At 41.5% G+C, this 23651-nt stretch overlaps 1 protein-coding gene across 11 annotated transcripts in view; it reads left to right on the forward strand.

The window, feature by feature from the left end:
• Nucleotides 1-1429: 1429 nt before the first annotated feature.
• The window catches only part of fbrsl1 (fibrosin-like 1), a 349667-nt gene continuing 327445 nt past the window's right edge, over nucleotides 1430-23651 (forward strand). For all 11 annotated transcript variants that reach the window (XM_079690032.1, XM_079690031.1, XM_079690041.1 and 8 more), the window contains exon 1: nucleotides 1430-2601. In XM_079690032.1, coding sequence (XP_079546158.1) covers nucleotides 2311-2601 — 291 coding nt within the window. In that variant the 5' untranslated portion in view covers nucleotides 1430-2310. The remainder of the gene's footprint in view (nucleotides 2602-23651) is intronic.

Raw genomic sequence — 23651 nt, forward strand, 5'->3', positions numbered from 1 at the left:
CATCAGAGCTTTCCCCCCCACTCTGACTCTGACTAATGAGAACTGCAAACAGTCACGCTGCTGTTCTTTCCTTATTAGATCGCCAACAGGATGAGCTAAGGTGCTTATTCTGAGCATGATTTTAAATCAAACATAGGGACAATTCAGCCATCTTTGATTTCGTGTTTTAAGTGTTTATGTGTGTATGCTGTGACTCAAATGCATTCCCTGAGGATATAAAGTATGACATAAATATTAAGTTACTCACAGTTTGACAGTTTAATGTACTTTCCAGATCAAGTTAAAACAGTCATAGTGGGAATTAAACACTTCAGGTTAACAGATCCATCAAGCTGACTTTATTCAAGCTTGATAAGTACTTTTCCAGAAGGCACCCCTTCCCTGACATTTGTAGCTTGATTTAATATTAAATAAATGTCACATGCAATCTATTTAGTTTCTCTATCAATATTTGTTTATAGGGTTATATTTTGGGATGTGGGAATGATCTTGGCATGAGTATTTTGGTGCGAAGGCGGGAAACATTCTGAGGGTTTTAACATTTACAGCAGATTTCTTCCCCTTTTTCTATCCATTTTCCCTGACACAAAACATACTTCATAACAAATACAAAGTCACATGCTGTAGTAGAACCGGTCAAAAGGGTACACACTTGTTGGCATAATAATGGGCACAACACAAAGCAACATGTTTGCTTTAAGTGTAGGTGGAGTTGGAATTGAAATATGTAATGAAAAACAACTGTTGCACAATGCAATGAATGAATATATAATGTCATTGCCCTGATTTCTGCTGATGGAAAGCAGATAAATGAAGCTGTTCTGTACTCTGCAGACCTGGAAGTCCCCACGCTGCACACTGGGACACACACACACACACACACACACACACACACACACACACACACACACACACACACACAGAGATACACACTCACTGGAGGGTTTAAATAGCTGGGGCACATGACAGGGGAAGCACTGCAACCCATATTTCAAATATTTACTGTACACTTGTGATATGTTGACAGTAATCTGACAATGAAATGTAACTTTCCACTTTGAGTTGAAATTGTGGGATGATGTCCAACATGGTGAGAGTCATGGACAAGTTGTCAAACCCTGAATGATGTGTGTGTGCCTGGCATTTATGACCAATGACAGCCCAGACACGCATGATGGGGCATCAGCTCTGGCAGACTCACAATAAAACAAAGCCTTGTGTGACAAAGTGTGCCAACAGCGAGAGAGTATGATTCCCCCCCCCACTCTTTTTTTTCTTCTACACCAGCTTCCTTCCTATGGTGAATCCGGGCCAGAGGTGGCGGAAATACGTCAGTTATGTGGGTTTCTCTGAAGCTTCACTGCGTCTCTTAATTTCGGATGAAGGGAATGAGAAAGGGGTGGGGGGGGGGGATTTTAATCACTCCTGTCGCTTTAAGGACACTTATCAGAGCCTTCTTATGCGAATAGAAAATACCACGAGCCACCGAGCAGCCAAAGGGACGGACCGGAGTGGATTTATAGGAAACTCAACATTATCTCAACTGGAATAGACCGCTTCATCGCCTCATGGAGTTTGGCCACACACTGGATGTCTTATTCGGATCATTTAGGGAATATTGCGCATAAGTAGCTCTCGGACTTGGGATCCGTGTGAAGCGCAGAGATGAATATGGGGATTATTCACTCACCCAGCAGACAGCACCGATAGCCTGCGTACTTTCCTGGGCAGGCGGGTTTGTTTCGGACGGATAGTATCCAGAGCTCAGTGTCTGACAGCCCTGGATCATGGATCGGGGAGGTGGAAAACAACAGCGACATGATTCTCTGTCTGCGGCATGCAGCGAGCCCCGGCTGTAACATCGCTTCTTATTATTCCAACAAAAGTTCCGAAGCGGCTGTACGGCGTATATTTCAACTATTTCACCGTGTTTTGCACCTGCTTTAGCGGACACCGCGTCGACACAGTGCGGATTTGTGGCAAAATAACGCGTCTTCCCACCGCCGGGAGTGGGATACTTGAACATTTATCGTAATGGAGATTGGAGAGGTTTACACTGAAGGTCATTGAGTGTTATTAGGCTGTGTTTGTTATTCACGCACAGCGCTATCTTTGCGTTTTTAGCGCGGCAGCCTGCAATTGTCAGTTCAGTGTGTGTGTTTGTGTGTGTTTGTGTGTGTGTGTGTGTGTGTGTGTGTGCGTGCGTGCGTGCGTGTGCGTGTGCGCGAGAGTGTGCGTGCGTTGTTATTACACGGTGCAGCCAGGCGAGCCCCCCGCTGTGGAGTTATATTTACATTTCTTTTCGACAACATGGATGGGAAATTGAAGCAGGGGGGTCGCAGGGCCAAGCGGGAGAGGGTGCGGAGGTTGCGGGAGGCAGGAAGCAGAGACAGCCCCAACTCCTCCTGCTCTGACCGGGAGGGAGGACTCAGTCCGGGGAGGGACACCGCCACCCGGCCCGGTAAGAAGGCGCCGCGCCCCGCAGCCGCCGCCAGAGCCCCGCGGCCCCCCCGCAGGAAGAGACGGGAGTCCAGCTCGCAGGAGGAGGACATCATTGATGGATTTGCTATCACCAGCTTCATCAGCCTGGACCGTCTGGAGGTAAGCAGGCTCTGGATCATTACCTGTGTGTGTTTGTGTTGGTGTGTGTGTGCATCTTTCATCAGTGGACTTGTTTCTCAAGTGGAGTTCCCCACCCACTCAGAAGCAACACAGGACTTGTCTAATTGGTCTTCAATTGGCTTGAGATGATGCCAATTAAAGACATGGATGATCATGTGTGTTGTTCTCATGTCATAGTGAAGATCATGGGTTTGGAGAACCTAAAATTCACACATGTCTTAATTAGGAACGCAATTATAAAAGCAACACATAAGCTTTAGATAATATGTACTCGACACAGGTGCTGGGTTCGTTTGCTTTATGTTAGACACTGTAATTGATTTGTAAATACAACAAGTACATTCTCAAAAGTGGACTTGCCTAAATGGTTTCCAATTTGTTGGAGATGATGCCAATGAATGAAATGGATAATAATGTGGGTTCTTATCATGTCATAGTGGAGAAAGGGGTTTGGACCCCCCCTTTAAAGGTGTCCCTTATCAATACTTTGGTTTTATTCCCATCATATAAGGTTGCTGACAGTTATACACTATGATCAAGTGTGTGTGTGTGTGTGTGTGTGTGTGTGTGTGTGTGTGTGTGTGTGTGTGTGTGTGTGTGTGTGTGTGTGTGTGTGTGTGTGTGTGTGTGTGTGTGTGTGTGTGTGTGTGTGTGTGTGTGTGTGTGTGTGTGTGTGTGTGTGTGTGTGTGTGTGTGTGTGTGTGTGTGTGTGTGTGTGTGTGTGTGTGTGTGTGTGTGTGGAATCCTTGACATTAAAGTGTCTGACGATCATTGTGTGTAGAACATTACACGTTGAAAGCTTTGTGGATGAGATGTTAATCATTGGCAGTGTATGGTTTGATGAGCAGGATGAACCGGTGCTGCTGTCTGCTGGTTTATTCTCTGATTCACTGCGAGTCGTCAGTGCACTCTTGACATTGTGCTCTTTGATGCACCACCATGTGTTACAGGCTGCTGTGCTGATAAGTGATTCTGTCATTACAGCGTTGTGGTATGTCTGCCAGAGAGGAAGAAATGAGGTTCTCTTGTGACATCTTCTTTTATCTCATTAAGTTTCCAAATAACAAATACAACTCCCCGAGGTGTGTTTTTTCCCCCATGGCTCTTCAATGTAAATCCCTAGCTTTAATAAACATACCTAACTGTATATTTTGAGATGATGACCTCATTTGAAAGCCGGTGCCACATCATTTCAATGACAGCCTCCATGCAGGCTTAGCGATGGTATTAATCAGTCATGATTGACTCTCTCCTCCTACACAGCGCTTAGTCAGTATAATAGTTGAATGCAGATTTACAGCAAAATAACTGCATGGAAAATAAATCAGCTGTCCACCCGCACACACACAGAGAAGACTCACCCCCTGCTGTTAACAAGTGTAACCTCTCCGGGTCATCACTAGTTACATTAGTATTGCATTTAGCTCATGTTTCCTAGAGTGGGTGTGAAAACAGATAAACAAAAGGAGAAGTGTTTATAAATTGCTATCCTGTAATTAATGCATAAATATAGCAGACGCGAAACACAACCAGAGCTTTTCTGTAGCCGTTATGGATTACAAATATTACGCCTCATAAACTCCTATAATGATGCCATAGATTGCATAGCATCATAAAGTAGCATACACTCCCCATTAGCAGCACAGCAGAGCTTCCCTTAGATAAACTTGTTACTTGTTTTCAAATGTCTATGAAATGTGTGTGTCTGCGCCCATTCTGAGGGATTTGAGTGCCGCGTGCTGGGATGTGAGTTGTTCTGCCCTTCGTGCTGCCACCTCTGACAGCTGCTGACTGTGAAAGACTTTGAGGATGTCATCGCTGCAAAGTGCTTCTCCTGTCGCTTCTTCTGCTCTCTAACCTGATGTTGACTTTCAGGATCTCACGTGTACATTTGATGCTCTGAGATAAATCCTGATCACACATTTCATATCTGTGCTTAATACTGTCCTGTTTGGGCTGCAGAGCTTGTTGTGTTACCACTAATGTGTCGTGCATTAATGTATAAGGTCCTTCCCTTTAAGTTACACACTTTGACAGTTGAATGTTTATATCCTGATTTTTGTTAAAGCAATCTTGCTGGGAATTCAACTTTTGATAAAAGATGGCAAATTCACAGCTTCAGCAAACTGATTTTATTCCATCCCAGAGGAATAGAGGAATTTTCCAGTCAAGCAATGCATTATGCAAATACTAACCAGGCATTTAGAAAGAAGGCAGCACTTCCCTCCCCTCTGTAACTTGATTTAGTTTTAAATAATTCACCTGCAATTTATCAAAAGCAGTTCATACATATATTCTTCCATGTGGGATTGATGATGCAATGAGTTTTATAGTATGACGAATTACTGGATCATTTCTAAAAGTCTGAAGGGGTTGATCATTTACAGCTGAGCAACTACAACACAAGTAACTGCAGAGTCTCACACTGTAAAATAGAGTATGAAATTAATCTAAAGTAGTGTTCCACCTTTGCGCATTAAACCAACATAATTCTTTACATTCATAAAGGCATGAATAATAATGAATGTACTGTAGGTGTAGTTTGAAATATATACTTAAAGCACACTTTAGTTCACACGTTGGACATCTTGTTCCTGCTCCTGGTGTTCGTAGCTGCAGAGCGTTTAGTGTTTCTAATAAGGTTTCTCTTTGGACGCGTTTAATAATAACATGCTGCCTTTGTGTGTTTGGAGAGGAAATTAAGTGAAATAATTATTCACAGCAATAATAGTTTGTATACTCAAGTGGTAAATCCATGTTGAATGAACAAATAGAGAACAGCGGGCTCCATATAACAGCTTAAGTTTCAAGGCTGAGCAAATGAGGAATGATACGGCTCTATGTGAAAAGATACTCACATGCCAGATACTTGTTAGTAATTGGTCTGATTTGCATGCAAATGGACTGCGCTTATTAAAAGATGTTGGTGTATGTATTTGATGCAATTACATGAGGGGATGTGCCTCGCTTTCCCCTACATGCGGAGAGGGAAATGAGCTTTTTGTGTATATGCTGTTGTGGTTTATACATTGCATCGCTGTGGATGAAATGCTACTGGAAAGGCCTCCTGATTGATCACACTTTCACCTCCTCACTGTATGCTTGAGTAGAGCTCATGACCTACCTGTGCTAATTTCTCATCAATTACGAGGAGGACACAGCGACGTCTGACCTATTGCATCACGCTCGGATAAGCAGACAGACTGTGTGCCCCCCCCCCCCCGACCTCCTCCAAGTGACTGATGGCCGGCACGTTGTGTTTATGTCGAGCCGTACAGTCGGACTGCTGTCTCGTTAGCATTCTGCCAACATCACCCCCCCCCCTCTCTGGGTTCACTGAGCCCACATGGCCAACATACTAATATTTACTCTATCTTGTTTCTTTTAATCTCCACCTAAGCCCGTTGCTGTGCTCACAGGACTCAAGGATGTTTTTATAAAACCCCCGTCACCTTTAAGTTGCTGTTATGTGATTGTCCTATTTTAATGTGCAGCAGCTACTGGCAGTGTGTAAAGCTGAGGTTAGGGTTTCCTCCCGGAGCACTTTACCTCTAAACACATTTGTTGGTTTGTTGTTGTTGATGTTCAGGCTCTACGCTGATGGGATCAAGCTCCCTGATGAAGGCTCAGGCTGTACCGTGCTCCTCTAACCTGTTTCATTTGCAGCCAAAAGCAATTTGAAGCATTTATGGTGTATTTATTTGCTTTGAATCCCCGCAGTTTCTCATCGGAAATCCGCTTACTTACCTGTGCAAATCCACTGTACAAACACAGCCGTCCTGCGGTGACGCCTTTTGGTAATTAGAGAAATGTAAGGGATAATTCGGCGATGATTCAAACATTCAGTCTGCTATTGTTGGCTTTGCAAAGAGGTTTAGTTTGGTTGGCTCAGTTACTGCTCCGGTCATTGATTTTAGATATACCACTGTATTTAAGGTAGGGCTGCTCAATTAATCGTATTTTAATCGCAATTACGATTATGGCTTGCAACGATAACGAAATCAACGTAATCAAAATATAACGATTATTTTTTTATTATTTATTATTTTTTTTTTTTGGTTTTTCAGTTGAGTTATACTTAAAGTTCAGGTAATAAACTGTTAAAAACATACTGTTCAAAAAAAAATTCTCCAATAAATTGATGTTTTCAAAGTAAATGGATAATCGTTTTTAATAATCGTGATATTAATTATTGACCTAGATAATCGAGATTATTTAGCAGCCCTAGTTTCAAGCAAAAAATGTTTAAGAGAGAGCATGAGCAGCCCTACCACCATTTGCCATGGTGGCCAAAACATTTTTATTTGGTCTTAAATTGTAGTTCAACATTTATTTCCTGTTACTTCTGGACCATGACGGTGGGCCAGCCTTTAATGTTTAACTGAGTGGAATATGTTGAATATGTTTTACCAAAATGTTGGCTATATGTTAAGGAGTTTTCAGGTTGTGACAGTGCACTGCAACATGTTTGTTGATCTTGTTTATTGGTATTTATTATTTTGATATTATTTATTTAAATATAGATATGAATGTATAATTTATTTTATTTTGTATTGGTTTTTCAGTTGATTGCCCTGAACGTATAATTCAACAGTTAACAAGTTCAAATTATTATTTGTATTTTTTTTTTAAATACAATACATAGATGTTTTCAAAGTCAACGAATAATCGCAATTACAATTATTGACCCAAATAATCGAGATTATGATTTTTGCCATAATCGAGCAGCCCTATTTTAAGGTAGTTTGAATGATTCATTTAAATTCCACAAATGCTGGTAAGTCAACCTCCTGGAAATGGAAATGTTTTCACCTGACATCTGCGCTGCAAAACAATTTCCCCGCTGCGGCTTAGAAAGTCTCCCCGTGGGTATCGAACGAGCGAGCAGATAATAAAATGACACAATTATCCATCTGTCACAGTATTAATAAGATGTTTGATTTGCTCCATTTGCTCTGTGAGTGGCGTCGGAGAGGCAAATCCCCTCTTGTTAATCCACAATCCTTCTGTTCATCTGCTTTAACATGAATTTACAGATTTGTTTGGGTATTTCGTTCCGCAGCATGAGTTTCTAAATACACTCTAATGGGGATTTAGGTTTAGTGATATTACAACAGTGTCGAGGGCAGGAAGCCGAAAGGCCGGGTAAAAATGGGTTTGATAAATAAATAGAAGCTCTTGATGGGATAGTCTCTTTATTTATCCAGGGAAGTGTTGCTAAACATGATTGCTCTTTCTCTTCACAGCCCGGTTTGACACACTTACACTAATCATCATCTGCTGCTGGCCACTGGGCAGCTCTGCCTGAGCAATATGGGGACATTAAGTCCCTCGCCCTAGGGGAGCTCGACAGTCGTTGTTAGGGAAGCTGCGAGTTGCAGATTTATTCTCTCCACCCATATTTTCCCAGCTGGTATATGGAGCTACGCCAGCAACATTCCTCTCACAAGCATGTGTCTTTCTATTCTTACAAGTGCTCAGATGAAGGCCTCAAAGGATGTTTTTGGAGGGTTTCTCGTAAAGTAACCACACTTACACATCTTACACTCGAGTCCCATCACTGTCGTTGCAGGGCGTCTTACTGCACTCAGATAGCACCATGTGTTCCTTATTAACAGTCATTAGTACATCTAACTATCAGGAGTTAGCCGAGTGTCACAACATTACATATTTAATTATTGAACCAGTATTAAACATCCTGGCTGCAGAGATGAATAAACCTAACAGCTTTAGAGCTTCAGTGGAAATATATTCTTTCTTGAGATAAAAGAAGATGTATTATGATAATTTTCAGGTGTATATCAGTATGTAGTGTCTCTACTTTAAAGAGTCCTCTCCTGCTGATGTTCAGGTGTATATCAGTATGTAGTGTCTCTACTTTAAAGAGTCCTCTCCTGCTGATATTCAGGTGTATATCAGTATGTAGTGTCTCTACTTTAAAGAGTCCTCTCCTGCTGATGTTCCGGTGTATATCAGTATGTAGTGTCTCTACTTTAAAGAGTCCTCTCCTGCTGATGTTCAGGTGTATCTCAGTATGTCGTGTCTCTACTTTAAAGAGTCCTCTGCTGCTGATGTTCAGGTGTATATCAGTATGTAGTGTCTCTACTTTAAAGAGTCCTCTCTTGCTGATGTTCAGGTGTATATCAGTATGTAGTGTCTCTACTTTAAAGAGTCCTCTCCTGCTGATGTTCAGGTGTATATCAGTATGTAGTGTCTCTACTTTAAAGAGTCCTCTCCTGCTGATGTTCAGGTGTATATCAGTATGTCGTGTCTCTACTTTAAAGAGTCCTCTCCTGCTGATGTTCAGGTGTATCTCAGTATGTAGTGTCTCTACTTTAAAGAGTCCTCTCCTGCTGATGTTCAGGTGTATATCAGTATGTAGTGTCTCTACTTTAAAGAGTCCTCTCCTGCTGATGTTCAGGTGTATATCAGTATGTAGTATCTCTACTTTAAAGAGTCCTCTCCTGCTGATGTTCAGGTGTATATCAGTACGTAGTGTCTCTACTTTAAAGAGTCCTCTCCTGCTGATGTTCAAGTGTATATCAGTATGTAGTGTCTCTACTGGGACATGTCTCCATGCTTTAATGTTCAAAAAGCTCTTTATTTTTCTCATACTGTCTGTGCTGCAGCACCTCTTTTCACCCTCTGTCTGAAACCAGAGCCCAGTCTGCTCTGATTGGTTAGCTGGCCCGGCTCTGTTTTGATCGGTCAACCGCTGAGAGATGTCCCGCCCCTTAGCCTATCACGTATAATGTATTAGAGCGCTAGCCAATAGGAGTGCGAGTGTTACATAGTGATGTGTGGGAGAGAAACTCTTTACAAGCAGACCATTTTCAGGCACAGCAAACATATTGAACACAGTACAGGAAATAGAAAACCCCAAAAGATTAATGGGGCCTCTTTAACTGGTTAGACATAATATTTGATAGGTTGTTTATCACATGTGTTCCCCTCTCTCCTTGTGGTTAGCTGTGTGCTTCTGCTGTAAAACTGCTCTGATTGCTAGTGTGTTTAACGCAGCGCACTGATACTGACACTGGAAGCCACAGCAGTCTGTAGTTCGACGTCTTGCTTTGATGTCGTGGCAGCAGATTTGTTTCAGGGTTTGCAGCAATCTTGTTTCGTGTTTTCACTTTCCCCCGACGGTGATAGTGCTGTGCATCATATGCCGGCACTGACAAACAACTCCAGCTTTAATTAACAAGGCAACCCCCCGAGGCTGCGCTGCGATTGGCTGACACATCCAACAGAGAGAGCTTTCTTAATGCCAGTGGGACGTCCCCTCTCTCTTACTGTCACACTCTGTGGGCGACAGCATGGCTGATAAATGCTTGGTCACATTCATACAAGCCTTCTCTCTCACAGGACTGAACCTCCACTGTGTATCTGTCCAAGCCATCAACCAGTGACCTAAATATATCCACCGATGAAGCTTCTAGTGTGTTCGTGTGAATCTGAGAGCATGGCAATCACTGTGTCAGCCTCATCTGTGACTACAAAGCTATTGTATTCAGCTACGTAGGATTCATTTGACAAATTAAAAGACAACTGGAGGAAATGCCAACATGTCAGACAAAAAGTAGTTTGATGCCAGGACAGAAAACATATATGTGCATGTAAGCCCTCAACAAGATTCCTGATTGAGCTGCTCTTTGTTTTAAGGGTTATTTGGTTTGTAAAATATTGTGTCAGCAGTGTACAACTCAAAGAGGTTCAGTGTACTGTTATCGAAGTTTAAGTAAAGAAGAAAGTGTTCATACAACAGAAACTTGAACCTATTAATCTCAAGAATAACAAACATTGAATGAGTCTAAGCAAGCAATAGTATTTTCCTTTTTCAACATTTGGCCATGGCATCCCGAGTGGATTAGAAATCAGAGGGTTGATCATTAGACGATGTTAATAACAGGAGGTCACTTATGGTAGTGGGGGGGTGGACAACTTCATTGATAGCAGAGAGACAGGATTGGTCTAAAGCTAGCTTTTGATTGAAACCTATAGACCTTTGGTGCTGTTCTTTTACCAGGCGGTCCCTCCTTGTTTTGTACTTACCATGCACACTCAGAAAGGCTCATGGCTGACAATGGAATACACATTTTCTACCATTCCCTATCATTTTTGACATTTGGGGTTACTCATACCTCATTCACACCAACGCAAATCCGGTTCAAGCTCCGTGCTAGAGCTTTTCAGGTTCAGAACCGGTTCTTCGGTTTAGCTCCGGCTCTTTTCACACCGCCCAGAGTCCGACTGGTGCTGTCTCATTGCGTCATCGTTTGCGTCATGACGTAACCGTTTGCGCGCCTGCTTCATAAAGCCAAACCGCGCGGAAACCCCTCACAGCTGACACCGACCACAAGAACAATGGCCGATTGTGCTCCAGCTTCCTCTGTACCTCTTCAGAAGACCAGATTCCCAGTAGGTAGCTGGTCTCTTCAGTGGACCACTGCTGCTTGTTAAGTTTCTCCATCGTTGTGTACAAACTGGGCTTTTTGTTGTTGTTCAGGAGTTGATCCCGCCCCTGCCTCCGCCTCGACGTAAGCGTGACGTATGTGGTGCTTTTGCTCTAGCCGGACAATTTTTTGGTGCTTGAAACGAACCGGATTCCGGAGCTAAGAGGCTGCTCCGCTGCGGTGTGAAGAGGAAAACCCGGTGCTTTTCAAGCTCCAGCTCCGAACCGGCCCTGAAACACCGTTGGTGTGAATGAGGTATAAGTGTAGCAGTGGACCTTCAAAGGGAGTGAAGAAGACTACAAGCCAGCGCAGAGTGGTGCTAAGCATGTAGGATTTAAAAATGAAATAATGCTATTATCGCATGGCAATTGTTTCCAAAGGAAGGTTCAACATGTTCGACTTCAAGGATTATACAACGTGAAATTTGATAACACACACTGAATTAAAAATCATTTTCCATTACAGCTAGTTTTAAATATCACTCTGAACCCGGTGAATCCATCAAGTGATCCCATTTCCGTTTAGATGTTTACTTTATCGGACACTTTTTGTTTGGATCTCAGCATGCATGTCACCAGCTTTTGGTACTTGACAGATTTCAAAGTGAGTGGAACAGACATTTGAGTCACTAATAAAAGGCGAGCCAGACCCTACTTCAGTCGGCACCAGACAGGAATCTCTGTTTCCTTCATTTTTCGAGGCTTTCAGCCAGCAGCACTCGGGCCTTTTTTTGAAAGGAAGTGGGGGGAAAATGCATGCTGGCCCCTGAGGGGTCCCTTCTAAAGCGCTGTCAGGTGTCCATTCTGAGGTATCACTCCACTGACTGAGTGCAACATCACTACAAAACCTGAGAATAAGAGCCTCCTTGTTTCCAGATAGCATGACAGGTGAGGAACTGCTGAATACTGCAGATAGTGGAACATGACTGACACATATTAAGTGGCACATAAGAACATGCCGGTAGCTTGTTGCAGGTATATCCATTTCCTGCTCGTCGTCCTGAGCCGTCTTCCATCTTCCTGTCTGGGTGTTTTCATTGCGCTGAATGACAGGATGTAATTATGCTGTGATTAAGATGCTGTCTGTGTAGGAAGGTTCCCCGGTAATTACCCACAGCTGATTTGTCCCCGCTCGTTTTACGTTTCATAACCCCTCTCCTATTCCGCCACGGCTTGATTAATGCATGTTACCAAACAATGTTAACAAAGTATTTTATTTAAGCCGTTTAAGAAAAAAGTCTGCTGATAACTTAATCGTATTTGTCATTCAGCCGAGGTGTTCCCAGCACTGTGATGTTGAGACGCTTGGAATGAAAAACGAGGGCTGTAAAGGATTAACAACACAAATAATGAAACCTAAATAGAGAGGGCAGTGTTTAAGTGGCTTATTAAGTAATGGCTGTTTTCCCTTTCAGCCGTGCCCTTCACTGACACAGAGCAAAGAGAGGGCTCTGAAAGCCTGGCTAGCTTCAACCTTCAGATCACTTGAATCCCTTTTCAACGTTTTGTTTGCACCAGAGTGTAGGTCAATCTCTCTCAGAGCGGAGTCATTGGTCTGTAGACTTGGCGCGTGTGTGGTGGAAAGTAGTAATAACGGTTTTAACAATGCCCTCCTGCCAACCAAGGTGAATACTTTACACTCAAGTGGTTAGCCTGAGCATGCTATTGAAGCTTTTGAGGACGCTTGCAGTTGTTGTATGTCACTAGCATACTTGTCAACCCTCCCGATTTTCTCGGGAGACTCCCGATTTCATTGCCCTCTCCCGGTTTCCTCCCGGGGTCATATTTCTCCCGATTTCAGCTACACTATTGTTTGGTTTCCATGGTAACACGTCTCTTTAGTAGCGCGCGCAACTCAAAGTCTGAGAGGGTGAGGCAGATATTCACAGAAAACAGAACAAGAATCGACAACTACTCTACTCTCTACTTAATCTAACATCTCCGGCGATCCACTAGCACCCCCCCCCCCCCAAATTTGCATTTCGAAATGCTCCCGATGTCTGAGGTCTAAAGGTTGGCAAGTATGGTCACTAGCGGTCCATGTATCAGACATTAAAGGGGCCCTATTCTGCTTTTTCTCAGGTTCATAATGGTATGTAGTAGGGATGCCAGAAACTGACCATGATCAAAATCAGAAATCGGATAGCCCTGGCGAATATTAATTGATTATTCGCCGCCCCCCCGCGGGAGAGAAACAAAAAAAACACAGACAAATGGGATTCCGTTGTGTAGTTCCACGAAAAACTCTTCTTTGAACGTACCGCTTTGTTCATCTTTAGTTGTGTTGTTCTCACTGTTCTGTATATCGCCAATAAATCAATTGCATGTGTGACGGAGAGGGGGGGGGGGGGGGGTTCCTCCAAATTTACAGTAAAACAAACTGGTGGTGTGACCAATGGCCATTTTACAATTATTAATACTATTACTATTATTAGCATTAGTCTATATTTTGGTTGAAACTAAGCCAGGAAAAAAAAGAAAAACATAGATAATAATAAAAATCGAATCGAAATCGAATTTTAAAAATAATTGTTGATTATGGAGACTGTAACGAATATTCGAAAAATCGAATAATCGCTGGCATCCCTAGTATGTAGTGTCTCTACTGTGACATGTCTCCATGCTTTAATGTTCAAGAAGCTCTCAGATCAGAGCCCAGTCTGCTCTGATTGGTTAGCTGGCCGGGTCTGTTGTTATTGGTCAACTGCTTAGAGATGTCCCACCCCTTAACCTATCACGTACAATGTGTTGGAGCGCTAGCCAATAGGAGCACGAGTGTAGTTACATAGTGATGTCACTATGAATGGAGGAAACTTTGGGATTTTAGCCTTTCCAGGACATTTACAAAGGGAAAATCCCCCAAAAGTAGAAAAGGGACCCTTCTGTATTGTGTTATGCAGGGTACAACTTTAGAAATAACATCTGGAAATAGAAACTGAGAACACAGCATTTTAAATCCTCTACAACTTAAGGATTTTACTGCAATCAGGATTCTGCCAAATGCTAATACTGGCAAAAATAAATCAGTCCATGCGGTCATGTTTTTTTAGAAGAGTCTTGTTTTTTAAAAAGCATTACTCACACAGTTGTGACATGGTGCGAGCCTTGCTGCATGTTTTCTTAATAGACCTCTCTTGGTGTGAAAGCAATTAGCTTTAACAGTTGTTGACATGCTCTTCTGCTACGACACTCTCTACCAACACCAGCTCTGAGGGGAATAGTGTTTATCGTCCGAGTGACGCTGACAATAATTCCTCGGCACTCAACTCCCTGTCTGAAATAAGATACGCTGATATGTTTGTCTACAATTTATCACCGCTCATTGTTTGTTGGTATGTTGATCATCCACAGCATTTAGCCTTTCTGTGTGGGTGCAGAGCAGAGCAGAGCAGAGCAGAGTGAGGACCGTTTGAGTTTTTCTGTGATAGCTTTGGCAGCCATAAAACAAGCTGTGGCCAAGATAATGGAGCTTAGATAAGAGGGAGGTTACGCAATGTGGAATTTCTCTTTTTTTTCATCGCCTATTATGTTCCCTTCACTGTCTGGATGACATTCTCCTGACAACTATGCGCTCAGCTGCCACACTCAGTTTCTCTCGTTGAAATGAAGCACCTTGTCGGACACATTTTGGCTCGTAGTATTTGTCTGTGGACACGCTGCAGGTGAAAGGATATTAGTTTGTTATCAGGCTGGTTAATACCCTTGCTCTCACATGTGGTAATCAGCTGGTTGTTGTTATCTGTTGATATGATAGCAGGGGTGCAGTTAGCCGGATTCACCGTGACGTCAGTACAGTACAGCTTTCCCTTTAACCTCATTTACTCTTATGGGACATTTGACCACATACTTCCACAAAGGATATTCTGGTTTCAAGTTGTATGAACCTGTCTGCATTCAATAAGTTAACACAAACACCTGCACAACGTTTGAGTGGAAATACAGAGAAATTATTTTCTCGAGGTACAGGGATGGGGAAGGTGTTTGACTGTGTGTGTTTGTATATGTGTGAGTATGTATGCGTGTATGTGTGCATATATGTATATCAGTGTATGTATGTGTATGTGTATATATGTCAATCAACAGGTAAAGCATATTAATAATACTAATAATATCAATAATAATGCATAAAAATGATCATTATTGCAGATTATAGATTATAAATAAATCGTTTAGGGACAAGGGGGTGAGATTAAATAAGTTCTACTTCTTCTCACTCCTTTTCGAACACTAGATGTGGCACTGTTTATGCTGCTAATGCTGTTCATTTGTTTTGTAATTATTTATTTTACTTGTTCGAAATAAATGTATCAATCAACGTTGAAATCATCAGTGCAAGATCAACAACTGCATTTTAAGATGACTGGTTCTTTGATTCAAATGTAAATCTAGATGTCAAATGCTAGCTTCAACATGTTAGTTTGTGCTAAGCTAACTAAGGGTTCAAGCTTAACATTGCAACAATGAGACAACTGATAATGCAATGGATTCTGAGTCAAATTTTGGATAACATGTTTTGTTTATACTCAACTGAAACAGTTATGTGTTTTTTGCAACCACTCCACCATAGCAACAGTATCATGGGTATTGTAGTATACCCACCATGCCAAAATCCAGGACAAAAAATAATAATGAGAAATAAAGCTGAAATAATTCGAACCTTTGTGAGAGTCCCTTGTTTACATGTTAAATCATTATAGGAAATGTTTAACATGTGGAAACAAGAAGCTCCTCTAGTTTTGCAACTCGATCCATTCATAATATGGCTTTGTTTAAAGAGATACTATTTTTTTATTATTACTATAATCTCTATATTTGCATGACGAGTGGATGCAGCTGACAGAAGGATTCTCCCTTGGGTTCAGTGGAGAGTGTGTTTTAGAGGCTTTTTGACTCTTCCAATATTAAATTATAGAGGAGACACTAAACGCTCGTGAAGTCTTAACTGTATTAACTGTGCATGAAAAGACAGGCATCAGAATTTAACTCCATTCCTTAGATTTCACACAGAGTTTGCGGCTTCTGTATAAGATATCAGTTTATTTTATTGCCAACTCCTCACTTTATGAATCCTCCCAGTGTCTATGAAAGTCAATGTAGCGGCTGTGTGAGGAGGGGGAGTGTTAATGTTGTTAATATAATGGGATACATAACAAGGCATGTAACAAAGCCACTGCAGTAAAACCTGCAAAGGAAAGAAAAGCTGTGTCCCTCCCTCAGAGAGCCCTTTATGACAGAGAGCCTTTCTCTGACTTCTTTCCTCTTTCTGTATACTGTACATCAGAGGTGGGAAGTAGTGGAGTACAAATACTTAGTCACTGTACTTAAGTACATTTTGTCTGGTATCAGTACTTTACTCCACTACGACGACTTTTTACTTTCTACTTCTCACATGTTGAACACAAATACCTGTACTTTCTACTTCTTACATGTTGAACCCAAATACCTGTACTTTCTATTTCTTACATTTTGAACCCAAATACCTGTACTTTCTACTTCTTACATGTTGAACACAAATACCTGTACTTTCTACTTCTTACATGTTGAACCCAAATACCTGTACTTTCTACTTCTTACATTTTGAACCCAAATACCTGTACTTTCTACTTCTTACATGTTGAACACAAATACCTGTACTTTCTACTTCTTACATGTTGAACACAAATACCTGTACTTTCTATTTCTTACATTTTGAACACAAATACCTGTACTTTCTACTTCTTACATGTTGAACTCAAATACCTGTACTTTCTACTTCTTACATGTTGAACCCAAATACCTGTACTTTCTATTTCTTACATTTTGAACACAAATACCTGTACTTTCTATTTCTTACATTTTGAACCCAAATACCTGTACTTTCTACTTCTTACATGTTGAACCCAAATACCTGTACTTTCTACTTCTTATATTTTGAACCCAAATACCTGTACTTTCTACTTCTTACATGTTGAACACAAATACCTGTACTTTCTACTTCTTACATGTTGAACTCAAATACCTGTACTTTCTACTTCTTACATGTTGAACCCAAATACCTGTACTTTCTACTTCTTACATGTTGAACTCAAATACCTGTACTTTCTACTTCTTACATGTTGAACCCAAATACTTGTACTTTCTACTTCTTACATGTTGAACTCAAATACCTGTACTTTCTACTTCTTACATGTTGAACACAAATACCTGAACTTTCTACTTCTTACATGTTGAACTCAAATACCTGTACTTTCTACTTCTTACTTGTTGAACTCAAATACCTGTACTTTCTACTTCTTACATGTTGAACACAAATACCTGTACTTTCTACTTCTTACATTTTCCAAACAGGCTGGTTCCTTTAGTCTGAATGTGTGTTTGGTGGCGTGATCATTATTATTTAGAGTCATTGCGTGCCTATTGATTTGAACACGATCCGTGTATCCATCATTTCCTGGTCTTCTCTAAAGAAGAGGGACCAATGAAAACGTTGTCATGTTGCCGTTGTTCAGCATGGAAACATTCATTAGCTAACAATGACATGATTGTTCTATTAATATAAAGGGAGGTCAGGTACTCTTTAAAACAGCTGCTAGTTATGGGGACTTTTTACTGAAGTACATTTCAAAGCCCACTTTACTTTCACTTGAGTAAAGAAGTTTAGTCAGTACTTCTACTTTCACCAGAGTATTTTTAAACACGAGTATCTGTACTTCTATTTGAGTAAAGGATGTGTGTACTTTTGACATCTCTGCTGTACAGACACATCTCCCTTTTTCCTTTGCAGTCTGCAGGTTGTTTACCCGTAGATCAAAGGCAGTAAAATACATCTGCTCCCCTTTTGCAAACAGGCCACAGCTCATTTCAGAGAGGCCACTCTAAAACCAGGACAGCCACCTTTCAGAATAAGCACGGCTTCACCCGAGGCGTGGAAGGAGATCAACATTCAGAGAGAGACACATGCAAGGAGCCCGAGCATAAGGGCAATTGTTGAGTCAACAAAGAAAACAGGCGGCGTGTGAGGGACAGGGAACATAAACACAAGGCTGCCAAGCTACTGTTTGCATTCCACATCTCTGGGCTTCGTAGCACAGCAGCCGTGTACAGTTCAAATACCATTCATAGACACAGTAGTATTAAATTGTGGAGAGAAGCCAGCCACTGTCATGATGCAGCTTGTTTGATTACATATTGTGTTGTCAACAGGGGCGGTTCTAGGGGGGGGCCAGTGCCCCCTAACACTGACCTGTGGCCCCCTTAAAAATGAAAAGTGAAAAAAATGAAAAATGTATGATTTATTAGACGATTTATTGAATGACGGAATAGGCGGAACTAACGTTATTCGTCATTCTAGTCGGACCCATTAGAGCGGTGCACTCAGGACCCATTAGAGCGGTGCACTCAGGACCCATTAGAGCGGTGCACTCACTTTCACTGTCCGGCTGAAGCGCGCGAAAAAAGTCTCGGATCATCAGAGGCTGTTGCATCCAAGAAAGACTCATAGAAACCTACGTTTCGAGAGACTACCACGATAATTGAAGGTGAGTTAAACTATTGTATCCGTGTAATTGTAGATGTAAAGTAGAGATGTAACTGTTCATTGCCTTTATTTTTATATAAATATGATATGGTGTTAGTGCAAAAATTGTACTATAACTTAAGCTGAAGCTAACAGTAATAACTATAAGATATATCTGAAATAAATAAGTGTACTGAAACAAATACCAATAACTGTATTGCACTGTTTTCTTATGCGCAATTATTTCTTTTTCGTCCTGCATTTATTGTGCCCCCCTCAGAAAATAACTGGCCCCCCAGTGGCCCCCCCAGTCAAATTGTTCTAGAACCGCCACTGGTTGTCAATCAAGCTAGTACACTGGTAAATGTTTCCTAAGGAGAGCATTTAACGTGCACATAGTGGTTTCCTGGAAGTTGTTTCCCTATAAAGTTCATTTTGTAATACTGGTGACTTTAAGAATCCAATATATTAACACAGAATATTGATGGTCAGCAATTAAAACAAGGAAATACACTGAAGTCTGTTCTGCAAATGCAAGTATGCAAACAATGGCAAGGCGTCATTGTTATATCTCAAACATACAAAACAAGTTTTCATCAATGAAGCCACGGCGTGGGCGGGTGGATGTCTGCAGGAAATGAAAGCACGTTTCTTCAGCAAATTAAGAACATGTTGTGGTTTGTAAAGACCACAAGAATGTATTAGTATGTTGACAGAAGCCACTTAGTGTCAGGACACAGCTTTTGTAATTACATCTTGTGTCGTCTATCAAACTGGTTCATTGGCAAACTGTCAAATCAAGTTTATCCTTATGAGAGCATTTATCTTACGTACAAACACGGTTTTGTAAACATTAGTACCGGTATCCTAGAAGTGGTTTCCCCAGAGTACGTTTTGTTGAAAACATTGAATAAATGTGATTTTAGAAATGTCATTATATTGATATAGAATATTGATGATGAGCAGTTTAAATGACAATGTTTTTTCCAATATCACATTGTGTTCTGCAAATCCTAGTTTGTAAACCTTATTCAGCTAAAGCATATTATTATTGATCGAGGCACTTGAAAGATTGTTTTTAATGAGAGCACATTTCTTTGGTATAATAAGCCCATTTTGTAGTTTTGTGAATAATACGAGACCACATTTGCAATTATGTCAGATCTTGCTCAAGGAAACATCAGCATGGCCGATGAATACCTGAACTGAGCTCAGACTCTAATGTGTAACCCTCATATAAAAGTGTGTTTGAGGGTTTGGCTCATACATACAACTTAGTAAACGTTTCAGGGGATTGGCATGAAAATGATCTTTGGTCTCCAAATGGTTTTTGAGGCTATTACTCATAGCGACATATCATTTGCAAACAAAATATACAACTTCATTACTAAGGAGAGCTTCAGAAATACCACTAAAACTGGCTTGAATCAGTCGTTTAAGTTCAATTTTAAACATGTTTAAGTTAGCGCAGGTTATTATATTTTAGGATTCCACTTAGCAGAATCAAAGTTGGTGCAAGTGTTAATTTCTTGCAATAAGAATGCTGCTGGTCGCTCACAGTGAGACTACCTTCTGTATTTGTCAATAAAGAAACTGAGATAGTTTTTTGTTAAATGTAAAGAAGTCTCATTCAAACATTTCTCTAAAAGGTCCAAATGAAGCATATTTAAAGCTTGTGGCTTAGTAAGGAGGCGTGGTTGCTACTGCTTTGAAGAGATACTTTGTCTCTACTGTTAAAACTGGCAAGCATTGTATATATCCTTCAATACAGTTATTTTGCAGAACTATTCATGTTACATTAAATAAAATGTCCTTTAGCTGATGATGTTTTTTCCTGAAGCAACTTACATACACTTCAATACTGTGGACATCCCTACAGGAACAATCTGGGGTTACAAACCTTTCCCACGGACACTTAAACATGACCCTCTGATATGTAGATGCCCATTCACCCACAGGGCCTCAGCCGCCATAAATTAATCACATTTTAACCAGTTAAGTGTCTTCAAAGCCTGATTTAAGGGCTGTTCTGAGCTATGACACCACTTTAAATCCAACACGACTGAACCACACATCACTCTTTCTATTACATTTAACGTCTCAGCTGCTCACAGATCACAGCAGGGAGGAAGAACAAGCCGGCTTGCCTATCTGTAGCGATGCGGGAGGCGAGCGTCCACCGTTTCCCCGCAACACGGAGTGAAATGAGATCCCGAACACTTCTCAAACGCTTTGTTATCAGCGGCTAATGAGACACTTTGTGGGAATGAATACCTTCCCTTCGCTTCCAGGTAACATTCCCCAAGATTCGCTATCAGTTCTCCAAATGTGCCACTGGTGTGAAGCGAGCCCTGAGTGCAGACAGAGACACAACAAGGGAGGGGGATGGTGAGGTAAAGAAATAGAGTACAGGGGGTAGTATTCCAGTTTCCTGCTTAATTGCTTCCTGGCGCTTGTTCTCAGCACATAAATCCTCTGATTTCCATTTATCGGCTCCAGGTGTTGATGAAACAATTCCCTCCAGTGGATAATCATGTTTCCCTTTTCTCGCCTGCCAAGACGCTGAGAGGTAGATGGAGGTAAACCACCCTCCACCCCTCCTACCATCACACCCGTGTGTGTGTGTGTGTGTGTGTGTGTGTGTGTGTGTGTGTGTGTGTGTGTGTGTGTGTGTGTGTGTGTGTGTGTGTGTGTGTGTGTGTGTGTGTGTGTGTGTGTGTGTGTGTGTGTGTGTGTGTGTGTGTGTGTGTGTGTGTGTGTGTGTGTGTGTGTGTGTGTGTGTGTGTGTGTGTGTGTGTGTGTGTGTGTGTGTGTGTGTGTGTGTGTGTGTGTGTGTGTGTTGGCCTCCTTGGCGTTTCAATTTGCACAATAATACCAGAGGTGGAAAATGGTTACACACTCTGACAGGCTACACCAAAAGGGAGGGTGGATGGGGGTGTGTGTGTGTGTGTGAAGGTTGGTGCCACCCAGTACAGAGCAAACAGTCAATTTGTCAGTCATACATTTAATCAGCCTGTCAATCCGTCAGACAGCATTCAGCAGGCCAGCCAGCTACTTAGTAAATCTGTCAGTCAGCTAATGAGTCCTTTAGTCAGACGTTGAGCAATCAGTAAATGTTTCCCTGTTGGAAAAAATGTATGACACGTACTTTTCTCCAACGACACTGAAGAAACATTTTGGACGTTAAAAGTCTTGATTTGTGGGATGGCCCGCCTCTCCCTATAATTTCTCTTCTTCTCTGGAGTGATAAAGATGTGTTTTATGACGGGCAGAACAAGCCTTTATTTCTCGTAGCTGCCAGTCATTTGCTCGCCTGTGGCATTGGCTTTATCAGCTCTGAAGCCTATAAATGTATCTGAGGGTCACATACCTCTGGGGGCCTCTCCAAGCCTGGAAGGTGCAGCAGGAATGTTAAAACCAAGGGCAGACTAGGTGGTGCTGTGCTGTCATTGAACAGAGATATACTGCCGTAGATGCATGTGAAAAGTGCTGCATGATTCCCTGAAGTGCTTTAATATGAAGGGCGTCCCCATCATTGCTTTGAAACATATAGCTGCATCATATTCATGAGTTTAAAGGTGGGGTAGGTAAGTTTGAGAAGCCGGCTCGAGATACACTTTTTGTTATATTCCATGGAATGCTCTTAACATCCCGATAGCAATGAATACATTAAATGCTTTGACAATAAATACACAAAAAAATGTCATCTGTGGAAGCCGACCAATCATCTGAGCCGGCCCGGCTAAAATAACTGGATGGCCTACCTGCCTGTCAGCCTTCCATCTGTGCACAAACGTATCTCGTGCCCTCATTGGTCATGTTCGTGTGTTGGAGGAGGGGCTCTGTAAGGAAGGGGCAGATTTCTTTCAGCTGTGTATTTTCAAATTCTAGCGATCTCGAGCTGGTTTCTCCAAAATGACCTACCCCAGCTTTAAGGGGTAGCAAGTTTACTGTATCTATTGACTATGGTGGCCAACAACACTTCCATTAGGACACACATGCTGCACTTTCAAAAAACAATGTTGATAAAAACACACAAATGTGCCAAAACACATGCAAATGAAGAGATGGAGGCGTGTGGGGCAGTGGATAGAGCCTTGGTGTTGGGATCAGGGGGGTCACAGGTTCAAACCCCACTGCAGTCAGCATGTCGTTGTGTCCCTGAGACACTTCACCCCAAATTGCTCCTGTGGGGATTGTCCACAGTATTGAGTATGTAAGTTGCTTTGGATAAAAGCGTCTAACAAATGACATGTAATGTAATGAGACCTCTAAACCATGACGGAACATGCCATGGGTTACAAAAAAAGAGCTGCATTAACAAAAAGCTACAAATAAAATAACGCTGCAAGAAGCTCAAAACACAACGGGAACAGGGACACTAAAAAGTGATTCACATAGCTGCGTGTTGATGCAGGGATTGTAAAGTTGTCCAACAATCACTGCTGCAGAGTTATTATTTCCTTTCATAACTGAGTGTTTTGTCAGTACATTTGAAATGAGTAGGTTAGCTATTTTAGCTAGCTAGCTTACAGCAGATCTGCAATAATAACGGAAGGAATCACATTGATCACATTTTTTAAATACGCCGATAAACCTTACATTTTAGGTACGTTTCAAGTGACAGTTGGTCAAATTCATAATCTCTTTTCATTGTGTCCTTGGGCAAGACACTTCACCTGAACTTGCTCCTGTGGGTATTGTCCACAGTAGATGACCATTACATGTATGTATGATCTGTATATGTAATGTGTATTTGTAAAGCGCTTTGAGTCATTGATAAAGCGCTATAATAAATATAAGGATTATTATTATTATCTCTTTTTACGTTGTGTTTTGAGCTTCTAGTAACGTTTTTTTTTTTTTTTTAAGCCTTTTGTTTATGCAGTGCTTATAGCTGCATAAACGCTGCACATTTTCATCAAGTTGGAGAAGACGTTTCTTCACATTTTTATATTTGCATTTGTTTGAAAGTGCCCATTTCTCCTGTTGTGGGCTGTTGTAGAGCGTTTGCACCTGTCAGCCACCATAGTTACCCTTATGGGAGGTTTTTCCTTTTTCCCCCCTGCCTCACATTGTTGA

This window comes from Notothenia rossii (genome assembly GCF_949606895.1).
Source record: "Notothenia rossii genome assembly, chromosome: 6".
NCBI classification, from domain to species: Eukaryota; Metazoa; Chordata; class Actinopteri; order Perciformes; family Nototheniidae; genus Notothenia; species Notothenia rossii.